The 19,706-nt window shown below is 33.9% G+C and overlaps 1 protein-coding gene across 2 annotated transcripts in view; it reads left to right on the forward strand.

The window, feature by feature from the left end:
- The first annotated feature begins 629 nt into the window (after positions 1–629).
- Positions 630–19,706, forward strand: part of LOC126970315 (arf-GAP with dual PH domain-containing protein 1-like) — a 42,724-nt gene continuing 23,647 nt past the window's right edge. For both annotated transcript variants that reach the window (XM_050816159.1, XM_050816160.1), the window contains exon 1: positions 630–794. In XM_050816159.1, the coding sequence (XP_050672116.1) occupies positions 713–794 (82 nt within the window). In that variant the 5' untranslated portion in view covers positions 630–712. The remainder of the gene's footprint in view (positions 795–19,706) is intronic.

Genomic DNA, 19,706 nt, shown 5'->3' on the forward strand with positions numbered 1-19,706 from the left:
CGTTTACGCGAGATTTTGAGCTGCTAGCTGTCAATTCGAAATTACAATTAAGTTTACAAAAGTACAGGAACAAATAAATTAAATATGTAACATATCAAGCCTTTCAGCAATTTTTCAATAATGGTCCTATAAGTATACATAATAAGAATATATTATGACTCTACCGTTTGGTACAGGATACTTTAATTTTGTAAACTGTTGATATATTCAGTTTGAAGTTTTTGCACGTCGAAATATTATTCATATATTCTCAAAATCAAGATAGCATTGTGTCTGGTTAGCGCCAGACTCAACCTATATTAACATAGCTATGTGTTTACGCGAGACGTTGGCCGACGCTCGTATTACCTACGTTGTACCACGTAGTACGACACACACATGCACAGTTTTACGAGATATCCACTACAACGTCCTCTCAAACATCTATATTATGGCAAACTACTCACTGATTTCATTCATATATTGAAACTAGACCTCCTCCGCTATCTCATTCACGCTAAAGCGCTCTGCGTTCGCGTGAATGAAACAGTAGAGTTTTACGAAATGATGTTTGCTGTCGCAATCGGTTCTAGCGTCACTTCGGTTGAATTCGGGCGCGAACCCTCGCGCAGTGCCAGTGATCGCATTCGAGGCGTGCGTTCGAGACGGTGATTCGGTCGGCCGCAGTGATAGTATCGTGTGTTTTAATTATTATTGATGCCAAACTACCACGATGGTAGATCACAACGAGAAGATATTGCAGGAGTTGTTAAAGAAACCAGGGAACCATGTGTGCGCGGACTGCGGAGCTGAGGGTATGTCCCAGTATTTAATAGTGATTTACTCAACGACTCTACCTTGCACAGCGTGGTGTTTCTATGGGGTGTGTAGACGGGGGGCGTTATTTTGTGCGTCCATGCCGCGGAGTTCACTGACCCCGACGTAAAGTGCATTCAATGAAAACAAACCATCCACATGAGCTTAAACAATTAAAATTGTAGCAGATTCCGTAATGTTTTGAGAGCTCTCTGTACTAGTTCCGGGTGTGAGCCATGATAGTGTGATCTTGAACATGCAAATCAAAATATTATGCGCTCATGATTAAATCCGCAACATTATCGATCGATAGAACAGTGTTAGGATTAAATCTTATCTCAATTTACGATTTGTACGACCTTACACCTGGTTTTCCTTCACCATCAATACAATAACAAAGTATGATTCATACTTGATTCATGTTGCAAAATATTGTTGTTACGTGTTCGACATCCTAATGAGGAAAGAGTAGATTATTCAATTGATTTAAATGTTGACCGTTAGAGCAGTTAGTATGTAGAGCGTTCAAATAATTATAATAAAATTAAATCTTAACGATATTTGGATGTATATGCAGACATTAATCTGTGAAAACAATAAAAAAAGAATGAATGCATGTTGTTATGAAACCGAGTTTATAAAAAAAATATTTCGAATTTTGAATTGAAGAATTAGCTGTTTGTATGTGCGGAACTGATTTGATTGTGGTTTTTAATTATATATTTTGGCAGCTCCCTGTAATATTTATTGTTTGTTTCATTGCGACCGGTTCAAAAACAATTTGATTTAGTTAATTTAAATAATACGCCGAAAGCTAAAGTCGCTAGCGTCCGCTCCTAGTTATTATTATATTATAATCCCTTTCCATAGATATGAGTTTCTTGTTACTTCTTCTCATTAGCTCAACCCTTTACGAAGTAGTGGTAGATTCAATAAGAACAAATATTTTTTTTACATTCATTAGTGTCATTTTCGTGACCTACATGAATAAAGTGATTTTGATTTGATTTGATAAAGGTTAATAATACCTGTAGCGTGCACTGAGAAATATGGATAGAAATTCTGCATATTGTAGTTAATATGTTATATAGAATTGCATAGGGATAATTTTTTTACAATTATTAATTAAGTTATGCATTAATTGTTTAGGTAGGTACGTTATCACTGGCGGTGACGTGCCAGAATTCTAAAATATCAGATTACACCTTAAATACCGACAAAGTATAGTAGCTTTTATATTTTAAGAAATTGGATTCAATTTGATACGGCTACAGTTTCAACATTAATTAATTCATTCGTAAAATTTTATTTTGCCTCTTTATGGCACTGTCTCAATAGAATTGCGAACATAAAACCGCGCCTGTCTTGAGATATACCTAACGTAGGTATATTGCTAGTATATTGAGTTTCACATTACGATATTTTTAAGATTATATTATATAATAAGAGAATAATCATTTCCTAAACCTTTTAATGAATATTTCCCCACAAAGATTATGTATACGATTGACATATTAGACAGCCTAGCGAAACTCATTGAGTAAAAAGCGATTTACTCGATTGTATGAAACGTGCAATGATAGATAGGCTATATATAATCTAGTAAAAAAACGGAGATAGACGAAATCCAATACGTTTTAAGCAACTGTTTGCTTTTAAACCTATCCGGCTTATAATTCGTCGCCCTATTCTATTGTAATTATTAATTCAAACTTATATCAAATCTCACTGCACGTTTCATAATAAACTAAATTTCAATTAATACTTAGGCAGTCCCGCCAGTTATTACGTATTATTTACATCCTCTTTGATTTTAGGTATGTGAAAAAGAACAGCAGAAATAATTTTCTTAACATATATTATAGTCTTTGGCCATACAGTTTAGTAATGTGTATTATATTATATCTTACTAGCTGAGCCAGCAAACGTTGTATTGCCGATATTAAAATCGCGATACAAAAGTAACTATTGATCGTAGATGGGTGAAAATTTGAAGTTGTATGTATTTTTTAATGCTGACTCATAATCGAACAAATTAAAAAAAATGTCAAAATATTAAAAAAAAATTGGCGTGGACCACCCTTAACATTTAGGGGGATGAAAAATAGATGTTGTTGTCCGATTCTCAGACCTACCCAATATGCACTCAAAATTTCATGAGAATCGATCAAGCCGTTTCGAAGAAATTTAACTACAATCACCGCGACATGAGAATTTTATATATTAGATAAATTGTTCAAGTAAGTTCTGACATGACATGTCAATAGAGGACACAGCCCAAAAAAGGTAGTCGACGTTTTTTAAAATGTCACATGACAAAATAGAAAGTACACACTAATTATTTAACTACCTATCGCAAATTCATATCAAAAACATTTGACGTATGAAAGTACAAAAACTTTGGAAGTATTTAACGGTTTTTCCTTGTTTACTATGGTCATAAGTAGTTGGAGAAGCTATAGAGTTCATTGTATTCATACAAGGTGCGTATTTCTCTAACTTTGCGATGATTCATTTTCGTCTGACTCATGAGAAAGTGTTGTAAAGGACTTTGACTTGTCTGTTTACGAGACAGTTCTGTAGTGAAAATTATGTTAAAAATGTTATGTTAGTGTATTTGGGATATTAATTTGAATTTCCCAAATACGTTTTTTATTATACTAAACGCAACTGACGAGGCTTTATGTGAATTGTTTTTGGTCCTTGCTTGAACCGGATGGGGCAACAAAAAATTATAAAACTGAATTGAAAATATTTTTCGTCGGTCCTTCTTTCGATGAACTGATTAAAGACAAAACCAACCCTGAAGAAAAGAGTCTCAGTTCTTTATCTATTTCAATAACGTTTTTTCATTTTAGAAGCTAATGATATTTCACTTATAATTTTTTTTTCAATTCCAAATAAAGTTTTTTATATTACTAGCTGACCGGACAGACGTTGTTCTGTACATAATAAATAAAATACAATTTTTCATGAATTTGTCTATAATATTTCATAACATAAAGAATAATTTCGTAAAATATGCTCCCTGTTGTTATAATGAAATCTCAATCAATAAATTCTCTCATAGAAAATATGTACATACAAAACGAAAATTGGAAATAAAAATAATTATGGGTCCCAAATCGTAATAAAAACTCTCCTATCTCTCAAGTTGGACTAAACTGCACTCCATGAAGTAATCCCCATTAAAATCCGTTCATTAGTTTAGGAGTTCATTGGAAACAAACATCAGGAGACTGGATATACCTACATAACATATATTAAGATTTAAACATTCTTCAAACGATTATCGTAATGACTTGTAATTAATTTAATGTACTTGATTTGAATGTAGCTTATAGGTATAATAATTTGATGTAGAGTGACTTAAATGAAAAGAATGTCATTCAGTTTCAAAATATATCAAAAGAAGTGGCGAATATCCGCATTCTACGACTTTCGTTTTAAACCAGTGTTGCTTGATTCATAGCAGATCTGTAATGCGGATTTTGATGAGCAGAAATATGTTTTCAAGAGATAGTTTTTATAAAAAAAAATATTTTTATTACACGCTTTTTATTAACTCAACCTGTATGTATGTTTGTTTATAACCGACTGATTTGGGCGGGATTTTGACCCACTTTACACGGCCAGATTTCGTTAGAAGATTTATCGAGGACCGATGACAATACATAAATTTAATAAAATTATTCCATTTTTCAATTTGAAAAATAAGATTTTTGTTAATTTACATAATTTTCACCCATCGTCTTTAAGGCAGGAATTTTAAATTTCAAGCATTATCTTTAACTGATTTATCTAAAATTAGCAAATTTTCGAATACTAAAGAGGAATTTTAATCATTAATAAGAACCGATGATTTAAAATATTCTGATGATTTAAGCCTTATTAGACGATATATGAAGAAATCTTTTGATTATAAGCACTTTTAATAATTTTTTAGGAAAAAAAAAGGAAGAAATCAAATATATATTATATCGTAAATCTATAAAAAAAGACAAACATTGATATCAATTGTAGATTTTTCACCAAGTAAGTCACTGTATTACTTTACGAGCGTCATTTTTGAAGGACTTTTAAAGGCGAGGGAATTTTGTAGAGTCCTGAAAAAACGAGGGATTCAAGCCGCCTCAAAACTACCTATGCCAGGCTTTATTCCACAGGTTAACACTCTACTTTTCACACCTCTACATTCTTTTAGTTTTATTTTATATTATAGTATTAGTTAAAATAGTTACTAATATTAAGTATGTGTAGTTTTAATGTTACAGCAGCAGCTATGAATATTGTCTACATTGTTATTGATACTCGCATCAGTATGTATGTTTGGTTGTAACCAACTGAGCCTACCAAATGGGCGCGATTTTGTCTCACTTTAAACGGCCAGATTTAGTTCAAACATCGTAAATTTATCATTGACAATACATTAGTTTGATAAAATTATTCCATTTTTCACTTTGCAAAATAAGATTTTTGTTAATTTATATCATTTTCATCAACAGTCTATAAGGCTAAGAATTGATGTTAAATTTAAATTTCAAAATTTTAGTTCGGTTTTCTATAAAAAGTGTGTTTTATAGTTTTTTTTAACTACTATTTGTTTTTTAACTACTGTTGATGTATCATTAAGAATAAATGAATAAATACATTGTTCAATTACATGTCACTTCACTACGCTAACGAGCCATGACGCCCATTATGTAACAGTGCCTGACTCCGTTGGTGTTCAATCTACTATTAGATATTGAGTTCGTTCTATGTATAATCCTCTGGGTTCTTAAAATTAAAAAAAATACACCATGACTAGCAACTACCAAACGAATGATAAGACAGTTGCTGGTCGATCTTTGAGCTCATGATTCAATGGTACCTTGCTAAGACTCCACTGCACGTCATTGTGTATGACCGTCGTGTCTATCAGCGCGCAGCATCTCAAGAGCCGCATACTTACATACATACATACATAAAATCACGCCTCTTTCCCGTAGGGGTAGGCAGAGGCCACTTCTTTCTACTTGCTACGATCCTTACATACTTGTTTCGCTTCGTCCACTTTCATTATTCCTTTCATACATGCTCTCCGGCTTAAGGAACTCTTGACCTGGCCGCAATACTTAGATAGCAAAAATCTAGGTACCTTTCTAGCAAAAATTTTGATAGCTTAAATTTATAAACGGTATAGGTGCTATGATAATCTAATATATATAATTCTCGGGTTACGGTATTTGTTACCAAACTCCTCTGAAACGGCTTAATCGATTTTTATGAAATTTTGTGTGCATATAGGGTAGGTCTTAGAATCGGCCAACATCTATAGTTCATTATTCAGCATTGAAAAATACATACAAAATCTAATTTTCACCCGTCTACAATCAACACCTATTTTTGTATTATATTATTCTGTACCATCCACAGATCCGCAATAGAGTTGCAAAATGGCAATTGAATATAATAATTATTCTAATACGACAAATTTTATGTATGATATATTTGGTAGGTCTGAGAAACAGTCGTCATCTATTCTTTATACCCCAAAGATTTTTTTTATTACTTTATTACAACACAACGTTTACTGGGTGTTAATAGTATAAAAACCATAACGGCCGTCGTGATATAATAAAAGAAAGTTTCCTTTACAAACTTTTTTAAGAAGTCAGTACATTGCAGTGTTATATTTGAAACATTACTGTGTTTCGGCCTGAAGGGCGCCATAGCTAGTGAAATTACTGAGCAAATGAGACTTAACATCTTATGTCTCAAGGAGACGAGCACAATTGTAGTGCCGCTGAGAATTTTTGGGTTTTTCAAGAATCCTGAGCGGTACTGAATTGTAATGGGTATCAATTACCACCAGCTGAACGTCGTGCTCGTCTCGTCCCTTATTTTCATTAAAAAAAAACTCACACGCGAATATTTTTTATGTACAGACGAAAACCGAGACCGGTGAATAGCGCTAAGTGTAGCTCTTTCCGCTCTTGACCGGTTTCCGTATATATAGCACCCACGTGACCGAGTTCTAACAGTTACCACTAATATTATAAAAATTTATCGTAGAGTAAACAAGGTCGAGGCCGAACGTCACAATTTTATGACGAGTTGCGAGTTGTTTACGCTCTTGTTCGTGAAAGTTGCACAATATATTACTGAACCTATTTCACATGATGTAAACCTTAAACGTTTTCTATTTTTTTTTTGTAGAAGAGTAGAAAAAACGTACGTAAGAATCACATGATGTTAAGTGATTTACTAGTGGGAGGCTCCTTTGCACAAGATGACGGCTAGATTATGGGTACCACAACGGCGCCTATTTCTGCCGTGAAGCAGTAATGTTTAAGCATTAATGATTCGGTCTAAAGGGCGCCGTAGGTAGTGAAATTACTGGGCAAATGAGACTTTACATCTTATGTCTCAAGGTGACGAGCGCAATTGTAGTGCCGCTCAGAATTTTTGAGGTTTTTAAAGAATCCTGAGCGGTACTGCATTGTAATGGACAGGGTGTTCAAACAACTGAACGTCCTGCTCGTCTCGTCCCTTATTTTCTTAAAAAAAAAACAATCTCTTGCAACACCAGAGGAATCACAGGAGCGTCAATGCCTTTTAGAAAGGAGAACGCGCTTTTTTTGAAGGTACCCATGTCGCATCCTCTGGAAACACCGTACTAGGAAGTTTATCATTCTATAATATGAAGATACTACATTTTATGATCAAGGTAAAGCGCAAACACGGTGACGTTTAGACTTTTCAATTATCCTGTGCCCTCGCGAGATGACAGGTTGTATCTCCAACTTTTCGTCACATTTTGCTCCTGCAAGAAACAAAAAAAAAGTGATTAATACAGTTTGAAATAACCAAATAACATCCTATATTGTAACACACATTTTTGAGAAAGTTATGGAGTTATTGTACTCATAACCTGTGCAAAAAAATACATAATATTGAAGGATTCCGCTACAAGGTTACATCTCAAGTCAATAACAGAGTTTAATATTCTTTTTTTTAAATATATACTTGATAAGCAACCAGCCTTGTCGTAAAATGTATAATAAAATCAATTAAAACTACGAGCAAGTCATTATTCCTACCCAGGAGTGAATTGAATAAGAGAAAGTGAGCTTTACGATTATTTTCTGACATTGTGGTGATTGGTGATCACAATACCATGGTAATCTAAATGAAAAGGTATTAGAAGTCACATCCCTGTGTCAAGTATTTCACCTCACACGAGATGAGACAAATCGTAAATATGTTGTACTTCAGTATATCTTGCAAAAACTTCCATTTCTACTCATCAATGACTTTGCTAAGATCGTCCAAAGTTGTATGAAGCGAAGTGTACTTTGTACCAATAAAATATTTGAATTTTTATATAGTAGTAGTATATTTGTACCAATACAAATGCACCTCTATTTTAGTGGTATTAATATTTGTTCAATATGAATTATTATTCTTCAAAAAGGAAAATCATCGACACCTTTTACAAACCAATTTTAACTCCGTAGGTATCTTAATAAATCTTTATTTACACAAATAAAATTTGAAAAACCCGCGACATCTTTATTTATTAAAGTCGGCTATACTCAGGGTTCATCGTTGTTGGCATCGACTAGTTTCAGACTATTCGGAGGTCATCAGGGTGAGTGTAGTGTATTCAATTACTCGAGTATGAGTATAACCGGTTTACGGGCTACATAAAAAAAAATGAAAAAATAAAGTCAATAATATCACACGAAAGTTTTAATAATTTAATAAATCTTGTAATATTATTGAAGTGAAAATTTTTTTAACCGTGTTGGGCACTTTTTGGTAGGGGAAAATCTTATGGGTTCGCGTCATCGACATGCTTACAGCAGTATATCTGTAGCTATACAGCTGACGTATTGAGCAACATTAGTACTGTGTATCATATATATAAAATTCTCGTGCCGTGGTGTTTGTTACAAAACTCCTGCGAAACGACTTAACCAATTTGTTTGAAAATTTGTGTGTATATCGGGTAGGTCTGGTCCAACATCTATTTTTCATACCCCGAAATGATAAGGGTCACCCACCCCCTAATTTTGTTTTTTATTGTTTTTTGACATTTTTTTAAGCTATTGCATAGCTTCTATCGCGGGCCTTGAGCGTGGAGACCGAATCCAGAAATTCCGTAACGAAAATAACCTAACACTTACTTACTAGATGTATATAGATATTTCGGCACGGTCATTATAGTTGCCGTGGAACAGCGGTTATCACGTATGCTTTTTGTGCAGAAGGTCCTAGGTTCGAGCCTGGGGTACATCTTGATTTTTATTATATGTTTTTTTTATCACGTTTTTTTAATTTTTATTATTATGACAAGCATTTTAATTTAGTTTCAGCTGTCCCGTTGTCTGTCTGTAATCAAATCTTGCAAGTTAAATTTTACTCACTTCCCGTTTCCATTTTTTTAAATTAATTTAAAAAAAAATACTGCATAAATAAATAATTATAATTGCATAATTTGATAAAAATCCGTTCATTAGTTTAGGTGTCAAAGGGAGAAACAACGTGTCACGTAATTTATATAATATATTAAGAAGATTGAATCGTACTGGCTTTACACATAATATTCTAATTCAGAACTCTACTAATATATATTGAACTCATTTATTAAAAGCGCGCCAGCTGATTGCGATAGTATAATTAATGACAACCTTAGAGTGGCCCCGGTGTTAGTAATAGTAGTGAAACTCTTATATATCTATACATACATAACAATATTTCTTGTTGAAAATTAGAAAATAGAGCATTGTTTCTATATCTATCACGTGTGGTTTAATTTATCAGAATAGAAATCAAAATAAATTTGTCGGAATAAACCTTTAATATAATATTGAGACAGGCATATAAAATAGCTACCCCAAACTAGGCATAACCTGTTATTGGTGCAAGACAACGATATATTTTAAGTTGTATTCATTCTTCTATCTAATATATAAAATTCTCATGTCGCGGTGTTTGTAGTTAAACTCCTTCGAAACGGCTTGACCGATTCTCGTGAAATTTGAGTGCATATTGGGTAAGTCTGAGAATCGGACAACATCTATTTTTCATCCCCCTAAATGTTAAGGGTGGTCCACGCCAATATATTTTTAATTTTTTTGACATTTTTTTTAAATTTGTTTGATTATGAGTCAGCAATAAAAAATACATACAACTTCAAATTTTCACCCATCTACGATCAACAGTTACTTTTGTATCGCGATTTTAATATCGGCAATACAACGTTTGCTAGGTCAGCTAGTTAATTTATATTATCACAAAATAATAAAGACTTGAAATTTGGTAGAAATATTCCTTTCGCCGAGTAGAGATCAGCTAAGAACGGATTTAAAGAAATTCCATCCGCAAGAGTTTGTTTTTATAACAGAACAACCGCCGTCCGCTAGTATTCTATATAAGGCATTGACTATTTGACGTTTGAGTATGTTTGTTGCATCACTTTACATATTATAATGTAATTGAAATGATATGTAAATCTTGATAAAAAAGAGTGGCAATGAGTTTCTTGCTATTTCTTCTTAGATTATTAGATCAACCCTTTACGAAGTAGCGGTAGATTCAATACGAAAAATATTATTTTGACATTCATAAGTGTCATTTCCGTGACCTACATGAATAAAGTGATTTTAATGATTTGATTTGATTTATCCATCGTTGGTAAACGTTTGTTCACCCTGTTATAATCAAAAGCTGTAAAATAATAATTATTTATGTATTATAATTTCATTCAATCTAATTCAATTTAATTGTAAGTCAACTTTTAACGTATGACTTAATTGTGATTTTTTTTCTTTCATAAAACATCAATTTTTTTCTTTTAAATTAGTACATAATTTGCTTCTTAATTCTAATTAATTAATTTAATTTAATTTGCTTGTGAAAAAGTTTGTATTTTTGTCACTATTATTTTATAAGCATTATAGGTATACTTTGTTGGTGCGATAAATAAATAAATAAGATATACTAACATAAACATACAAAAACACATATATCAACATCCATGATTTGGTAAAAAACATCCATATTCATCATATATATACATATAGCTGTATGAAAAACGTCCACGATGCTACTTGTAGCACTACTTTAGGCTTTACTATAGTTTGTGGATAGTGAATGAGACAGAGCTATCACGGTCGGGTATGTAGCGGTCGTTCTGGTAAAGTCAGCTAATAAAATCAAAATTTTGCAGAGCAATTTATACACAATTGTAAATGTATTTAATTATGTATTTAAAACAAAAAATTACCTGTATTTCGTATTACTAACCTAGCCTAGATTAATTTTTCACTTCTTGTGAATAAATTACTCAATCACGCTCGTTTAGTGGATTCCAACGACTTTACCCGAATTAGCGTAACATCGCTGAGCATGACAGTTTACGTCAGCGCCAGTGGGAGGCTCCTTTGCACCGGATGCCGGCTAAATTACGGGTACCACAACGGCGCCTAATTTTGCCGTGAAGCAGTAATGTGTAAGCATTATTGTGTTTCGGTCTGAAGGGCGCCGTAGCTAGTGAAATTACTGGGCAAATGAGACTTGACAACTTATGAAGAGCCGCTCAGAATTTTTGTTTTTTTCAATAATCCTGAACGGCAATGCATTGTAATGGGCAGGGCGTTTCAATTACTATCAGCTGAACGTCCTGCTCGTATTGTCCCTTATTTTGATAAAAAAAAACCCGCTTCAAGCTGGTTTCACTTCTTTGGGGCCCGGTGACTTGTAGCACAGGTATTTGTTACCTAATTCAAGCGCTGGTCTCTCACAATTATAACAATGTAAACCGAGTATTGTAAGTTTTTATTGTGAGAGAAAATAAATATATTTTGATTTTTTGACTTCAAAAAGTCATTAAGTTTGTTGATCATTTCTATAAATAAATTACAAGATAGTACAGGTTACGAGTATTCATATAATGTAGCGTTATCAATGGATTTCATTCATTGAACAATAGCTTGAATTGAGATATTAGAATGGTAACAAATACCGGGTCATTGACTTACTAACAACGTGACGTTCGTTAACAAAAAATATTAAACAACTTTGAATTTTTTTGTTCGATATTTACATGTTTATTAATCATTCTTTCACTTGGTCGATACGTGGTTGTAAATTGGCAATAATTTAAGAACAAATATTCGAGAATTAAATAAGTTTTACCAGTGAGAGGCTCCTTTGCACAGGATGCCGGCTAGATTATTGGCACCACAACAGCGCCTATTTCTGCCGTGAAGCACTAATGTGTAAAAATTACTCTGTGTAACGGTCTGAAGGGCGCCGTAGCTAGTGAAATTACTGGGCAAATGAGACTTAACATCTTACGTCTCAAGGTGACGAACGCAATTGTAGTGCCGCTCAGATTTTTTTCAAGAATCCTTGGGGGCACTGCGTTATGGGCAGGGCGTATCAATTACCATCAGCAGAAGGTCCTGCTCGTCTCATATCTTATTTTCATAAAAAAAAACACTGCTCAGGCTAGTCAAATATTATAATAGGCTCATCAAAAGTACTTTTGAATCGCTAACCACATTTATTATCTGTACCTTCATGTTCTTGAATCTTAATTCTTTACAAATGTCAGCAAAAGTCAAGCACCGAGCTCATTAATGGTCGGTGATCATTAACTACCCGTTACGGCATTAATAACGCGTTTTCCATTGAGTCTTGAGTTAGTCTCGTTAAAACGACTGGACTGATTTGGCTAATTTTGGTCTTGAATTATTTGTGGAAGTCCAGAGAAGGTTTAAAAGGTTGAATAAAAATTAAAATTCTCGGAATTAAATAAAAACAACAATTTTGATTTTCCTCTGATGTGTCCCCCGTCGTTCAGAAATTAAATAAAAATAATCGTTTAAAATGAATAACTAATTAGAGTTTTATATTATCTTTCTAACTTTCGAAGGAGGTAAAAAATAAAATTCCTTAAAACACAGGTTAAAAAAGGATACCTTTTGTTTGTTTTAAGTTTATTTTATACAAAAGTTTAGGTCTTTTATTTATCGATTGAGGCAGGTCAGCTTGTATATTAATATAAATCCAATGTCCTGGTGTTGTTTCCAGTTAACTCCCAAACTAATGAACGGATTACTTCATGGAGTGTAGTTTAGTCCAACTTGAGAGATATGATAGGTTTTATCTCGAATTGGGCCCCTTAGTTACTATTTCCAATATTTGTTTTATGGGGACATATTTTCTATGACAGAATTTATTGACGCACGGTTTGACAGTTCTGCTGTGAAACAATTTCATTATAACAACGTGGAGCATATTTTACGAAATAATTCTTGATGTTATGAAATATTATTGACAAACTCATAAAAACAGTATTTTCTTTATTATGTACAGAACAACGTCTGTCAGGTCAGGGTCAGACAGTTCTTTTTTTATTTATGGAAGAGGAAAGCAAATGTATCAATCACAGATGCGTTACCGGCATTTTAGGTAGATTCTAGATTTTTTGAGGTACCATTTTTGTATCCACAAAGCTCATTCTGAATGAATGAATTCAAAAATTCTGAGCGGCACTACAATTGCGCTCGTCACCTTGAGACATAAGATGTTATGTCTCATTTGCCCAGTAGTTTCACCAGCTACGGCGCCCTTCAGACCGAAACACAGGAATGTTTAAACCTTACTGCTTCACAGCAGAAATAGGCGCCGTTGTGTTACACATAATCTAGCCGGCTTCCTGTGCAAAGGAGCCTCCCACTGGTGATCAACAACCAAGTGAATGACAATCGACATCCGCACCTAATAAATAAAAAGACATGTTGAATGTCAATAGAATGGCAAAAAGTAGCCACATGTACTGATCAAAACAAACAGTGCGCTATTCACAGTAAGAGGCCACGCTTGAATGTGTGTGTGAATGACGTTATGTCTGTGTTATATACACAGGTACTATGGTAAAATTGTTATCGTGAATCGTAACAAGAAAAATTATATGCAGACGAGCTAAAATTTTTCAGATACTTTATTATTAATTTAAAACTTCTTTAGCTGCGCTGTACACTTAGTTTTGTGGGTACTGAATTAGACTGAGCGCTCGCGGTCGGCTACGTAACGCTCATTAGAGTCTTATCGTATAATCATCTTTACAATTCAGTGATATTTTGTTGTAATTAATATTAACCTAGCTGTGGTGAAGTTTTTACTTAAATCGTGTGGTTAGACAATACTAGTTGTGGAATAGTTCAACTACCGGTTAGTAATATGTAATTTTGAGGTAAATCATCGCTCACCTGTATTTTATGACTAGCCCGATTTCATTAACGGTTTTAACCCTTAGTTTAACTTACTAGAGGTAGACAAATCTATCCTTTTACGCTTACTTACAATTTAATAACCTATCGACATAAAGCATTGGACTATCGGCCGCTTTCAATAAGCTATCTATTCTTAGTTTAACTTACTAGAGGTAAGACAAAATATATCCTTTTACTCTTATTTACATTTCAATAACCTATCGACATAAAGCATTGAACTATAACTATATTGGACATAACTATGGATAGATAAGATCTTATCATTAAACGGTGACAGCAATGTATCCGTAACTAGAGATACGTTATTGAAAAGTAAGACAATTTGACTTGAGAGGTTGAGTTGGGCGACACATGTTGATCGAATAGAAGAATAGAGAGTAACGCGGAAGCAAAGCAAGCTAGGTGGGCATCGGAAATGTGGTAGGCTCAAACTTCGTTGGCTGGTCGATACTGAACAGAACCGATGAGTGCAGAGTAGAACCTCATTGATGTTCTTTATCAAGCCAAGGCCATATGGGCTGTAGCGACGACACAGCATGATTGATGAAATGGTTGACTTACTTATATACTTGTCTTAAGGCGACACTAAATGCCAGCGACCTTGAGCGATATGAGTTCACGACTGCCGGCCCGCCATCTATGTAACAAAGCTAATATTTTCAATATTCTTGGGTGGAAAACAGTTTATATGCTTACAATCCTTGTTTTTCACTTCTAATCTGAATAAATGAACCTACACAAAAAAGTACAAGCTATAAGAATTACTTTTCTGAGAGAAGTACCAAAAAAATGCGTCACGGCATTCCAAAAAACTTGTTTAACTTCAAAGAAAATTGGTAGTTAAACCTACAAATAAGACTTAAGGATATGTGTAACAGGATTAAGTAGTGTTCATAGCTCCAAATGCTATACTTTCACCACAAAACTTGTCTAAAAGCACCATGTCTGCGTGTTTTCTGCTTACTCTTCGCCTTAAGTTAAAGACCAAACAATACGAGGGAAGGTCAACCTTGTGCTTCGGAATTCATTTCAATCCAAGCTTCGGCAATGATCAACTGTGGCAGTTCTTCTTCGGTTAAAAAGGAAACGTCCTTTTTTGATTCCAACCTAGAGCTTACGATCATAATCTCTATGGAGTGTGTGGCATATTCAGTTTTTTTTTTGGATTTTTATCTGCTGTTTTATTATCATGCTTAAAATTGTGAGACCAGTATTTAATATCCGGACGACTTGCTCGGATTTTTAAGATGGTAAAAAACTTGAACAAAATAAAAATCTAATGGGACATTTAGATTCGAACCCGGGTCTTCTGCTTTCCAGATCACCGAATGTCATATCTGATCTGATTATAGTCTTGTATATAGTGGTGAAATTTACCTTTGTATCCTAATGACATATTGTTAAATAATCATAAAACCAAATATATTAAATTCACCGCGCCAAATGTCAAAAATGTAGATGCGAATATTTTATTAAATGGAAAGGTGGTAAAACCAGTGGAATCTGCTATATTTCTTGGCATTACTCTTGATTCCAAATTGCAGTGGGGCCCCATATTGAAGGATTGGCGAATAGGCTTAGTTCTGCAGCATATGCGGTTAAGAAAATTAGACGGTTAACTGACATAGATACGGTGAGATTAGTATACTTTTGTTATTTTCATAGTATTATGTCCTATGGTATATTGTTATGGGGCAGTGCGGCCGATATTAATACTATCTTTGTGCTGCAGAAGAGGGCTATTTGCGCGATTTATAACCTAGGTCCTAAAGAATCATTAAGAGGAAAATTTAAAGAAATAAACATTTTGACTGTTGCCTCTGAATACATTTTCGATAATGTTTTGTATGTTCATAAGCACATTAAGGAATTTTCTAGAAACTGTGACATTCATAATGTTAACACGAGGAACAAACATAAACTTGTTATGCCTACTACTCGGTTGGGTCGAGTTAGTAAGTCTTTTGTTGGGCGATGTATATGCTTCTACAATATGATCCCAGAAAATGTACAAAACAAATGTGTTACGAAATTTAAAAGAATTGTTAAAAAACGTTTGTGTGGGAAAGGTTATTATAGCATAAACGATTTTCTTAATGACACCACGGACTGGGAATAAAGCGAACACCCTCAGGCTCTTTAATTATAAATGTTTAATGTACGATATTACATTGTAATCCATATTTTATATTAAAAAAAAAAAGCCCGCTGAGTTTGTTGCGCCCATTCTTCTCAGGTCTGAGGCAGTCTCTTTTGAATAGGTGGTAGATTTTGACGTTCAATAAGTGATTTTAAATCCTATTTTGAATAAAAATATTTGAATTTTGAATTTTGAATGTTATTGTAGCAGTTTCTTATTAAAACACGGATAAAACTACATTTTTTTTTAAATTGAAACCTTGCTAGATCGATTTCTCGCCCCCGAAACTACCTGTATACTTAATTTCATTAAAATCATTGCATCCATTTCCGAGATTCAGATTATATAGATATACAAGAATTGCTCGTTTGAAGTTATACGAATTGATCGTAGGGGGATCACAAGAGCGTTGCAGGCCTTATAAAGCGACGCATAAACGTTAATGAATTCTAATTTTAAATTTAATTTAATTTTTCTGAACTGATACATATAGCGACTAGCAGAGAGCATAGTTCCATCTTAAAAGCCGGCAACGCATCTCTTGACCACCTGGTGTTTCGGATGTTTACGGGCATTTGCGTCACCACTTTCTTTTAGAGCCGTTGCTTGATTTGCTCCCTCTTATAAAAAAATATCGCAAACACATTAGAGCATGTTTTTTTATGATGATCACCGACCATCAATGAGCTCGGTGCTTGTCTTTTGCTGTAAAGAAATTAACATTCAAGAACATGAAGGTATAGATAAAAAATGTGGTTAACGATTCAAAAGTACTATTAAGCCTATTATAATATTTTACTAGCGTGAGCTGTGGTTTTTTTTTATGAAAATAAGGTATGAGGATTCGCTCAGGATTCTTGAAATACCCAAAAATTCTGAGCAGCACTACAACTGCGCTAGTCACCTTGAGACATAAGATGTTAAGTCTCATTCGCCCAGTAATTTCACTAGCTACGACGCCCTTCAGATCGAAATACAGTAATGCTTACACATTACTGCTTCAGGGCACAAATAGGCGCCGTTTTGGTACCCATAATCTAGCCGGTATTCTGTGCAAAGCCTCCCACTGGGAGGTTCCGCATGTTAGGTTGCCGATGCTTTTTTAATGTTTAATTGAAGAGTTCTGGTAGCCATTAGTGGCTTTTCCACTCCACCAAATTATACTGTAATAATGCTAGTAGTTTTAGTAACTATCGAATAAGTTTTTATTTAAAAATTTCAAACTTTTTTTCAATAACCCAATGTCGGCAATAAGCGAAGCTCTGACAGAGAAGAGACTAACTAACAATTCTTTTATAATGGCATAAGAGGCATTTACTTTCTCAAAATTTATTCCTTTAGAATTATTTTTGATGTAATTTCTAATACTACTACCGCTTCGGAAACAAATAGCGCTCTGAGAGAGAAGAAGCGATGCAAGAAACTCTCCCAGCATTCTTTATTTGCGCTCTTTTTAATAAAATATACGATATTGTACTGTCATTGTTATTGCTATAAAATAATGATAGCCTAGTCCCAGGCAGTTTGATCACTTATATATTCAGCTGTGGAGTAGTTGGATCATTTTTTAATAAAACAATTAAATTTATTTATAGATAATGCCTGAACAATGACTGGGACTTTATTATAGAAGTGTATACAAATACCCTTAATGTTATTATGTATCCTATGTCTTGCTGGCTTATTGTCTTGCAATTTTCCAGTTAGCCGCGTCATTGAGTCGATCGTCCATCTTGTGCCTCTCAGCGGGAGCAGTGATTATTTTGTCTCAGTCTATTTTGAAACAACGCGATGACTGCGGTTTAAACTCTCGTAACATTGTTGTGCGGGCGCTCCCCACACACCAACGGTCAAACGGATGTTTTGACTATTTTATTAATGCCTTCTATACGCACGAGGTAGCTTGTTCCACAGCTTGGTTGCCTGTTGTCCATTACTATGCCTTTCAAGGTGTATGCACCCATACGATACCATATGATAGTTCTGTACTTTCTTGATTTGTTTATTCAATAACGATGGCTGATTTATGCGTCAAATCGTGAACGGGTGCTGCTTGTGGTGCCAGGTCGATTTGTTATCCCTACTAATACTATAAATATGAATGTAAGTTTGTTTGTTACGCTTTTACGCCTAAACCACTGAAGCGATTTTGATTAAATTCAGTACAGAGATAAACTCGAGCTTGGGAAAGGACATAGGCTACCTTTTATCTCGAAAAAAAACTTGGAGGGGATGAAAAATTGTATGAAAGTTCGTTATTATCGAAGATAGCACCATGAAACTTTGTATTTAGGCACTTGATAAAAATAATTACATTTATGTTCTAGCGTTTTATATTAAAAAATAAAAAATGCCGTAAAGTAACTATTCCACTCGGACGAAGTCGTGAGTAAAAACTAGTAGTTAATAAATCATTGTATTGGTGGGATGCGATCCTAATTATAACAGTCATCACGACCATCATGTACACGGAGCATCCTTACACAAATAATGAATTCAAGCTCTTAAGGTTGATGCATCCAATATACGATAATTAATATTAATACAGTTTATTCTTTAATACTTTTTTTATGAAATATAGGTAAAATTTGATATTTATAACACTTTTCACTATCACGTTTCATATATTGGATGCAGAATCCTTCAAACTAATCTGTTGTGTATGTTACAGCCTTTGTAAAATACTCTATTGATTAATAAAGAGTCCCCGTTGAATTTCTTGTATCTCTATCTTCTCACGAGCTCTACTTTTACCGAATATAAGATAGATTATGTAATTTAAAAGAAATATTTAAATTGGCTATTCAAAAGCGCATAGTTTGAGCCTAATTGAGTACAGTTTATTTGACTTTGACGAGGAACAGACATAAACTTATGATGTCTACTACTCGGCTAAGTCGAGTTAGTAAGTCTTTTGTGGGGTGATGTATATGCTTTAAAACAAGATCCCACAAAATATTTAAAACAAAAGTATTACGTTATTCAAAAGAATTGTTAAAAAACGTTTGTGTGGTAAAGGTTACTATAACATAAATGACTTTCTTAATGATACCACAGATTGGGAATGGAGTGACCGCCCTCAGGCTTTTAAATAATAAGTTTAATTGTACAATATTACTTTGTAAACATGTTTACAATATTACTTTGTTGCGCCCATTCTTCTCAGGTCTGAGGCATCCAATTTGGAATGGGTGGTAGTTTTTTGACTTTCAATAAGTGATGTCACATCCTATTTTGAATAAAAATATTTGAATTTGAATATGTCACGCAATTTATAAATAAGTAAATAAATAAGAAATGCAAGCAAAAATTTGGCCAGTCCCTTTGTATAGTAATGACTCCAGAGCAAAACAGATCTTCAAAGTTGAAAGTGTAAGTGTTTGGACAGATCCTGCGAAATTCAAAAAGCACCAAGGTTAGCCTTTACTTGGCAGTCACGAGAAAATGGAAGAAATGTATGGTGAAAACCTAAGAAGTGA

Source organism: Leptidea sinapis, chromosome 20 (assembly GCF_905404315.1).
Source record: "Leptidea sinapis chromosome 20, ilLepSina1.1, whole genome shotgun sequence".
NCBI classification, from domain to species: Eukaryota; Metazoa; Arthropoda; class Insecta; order Lepidoptera; family Pieridae; genus Leptidea; species Leptidea sinapis.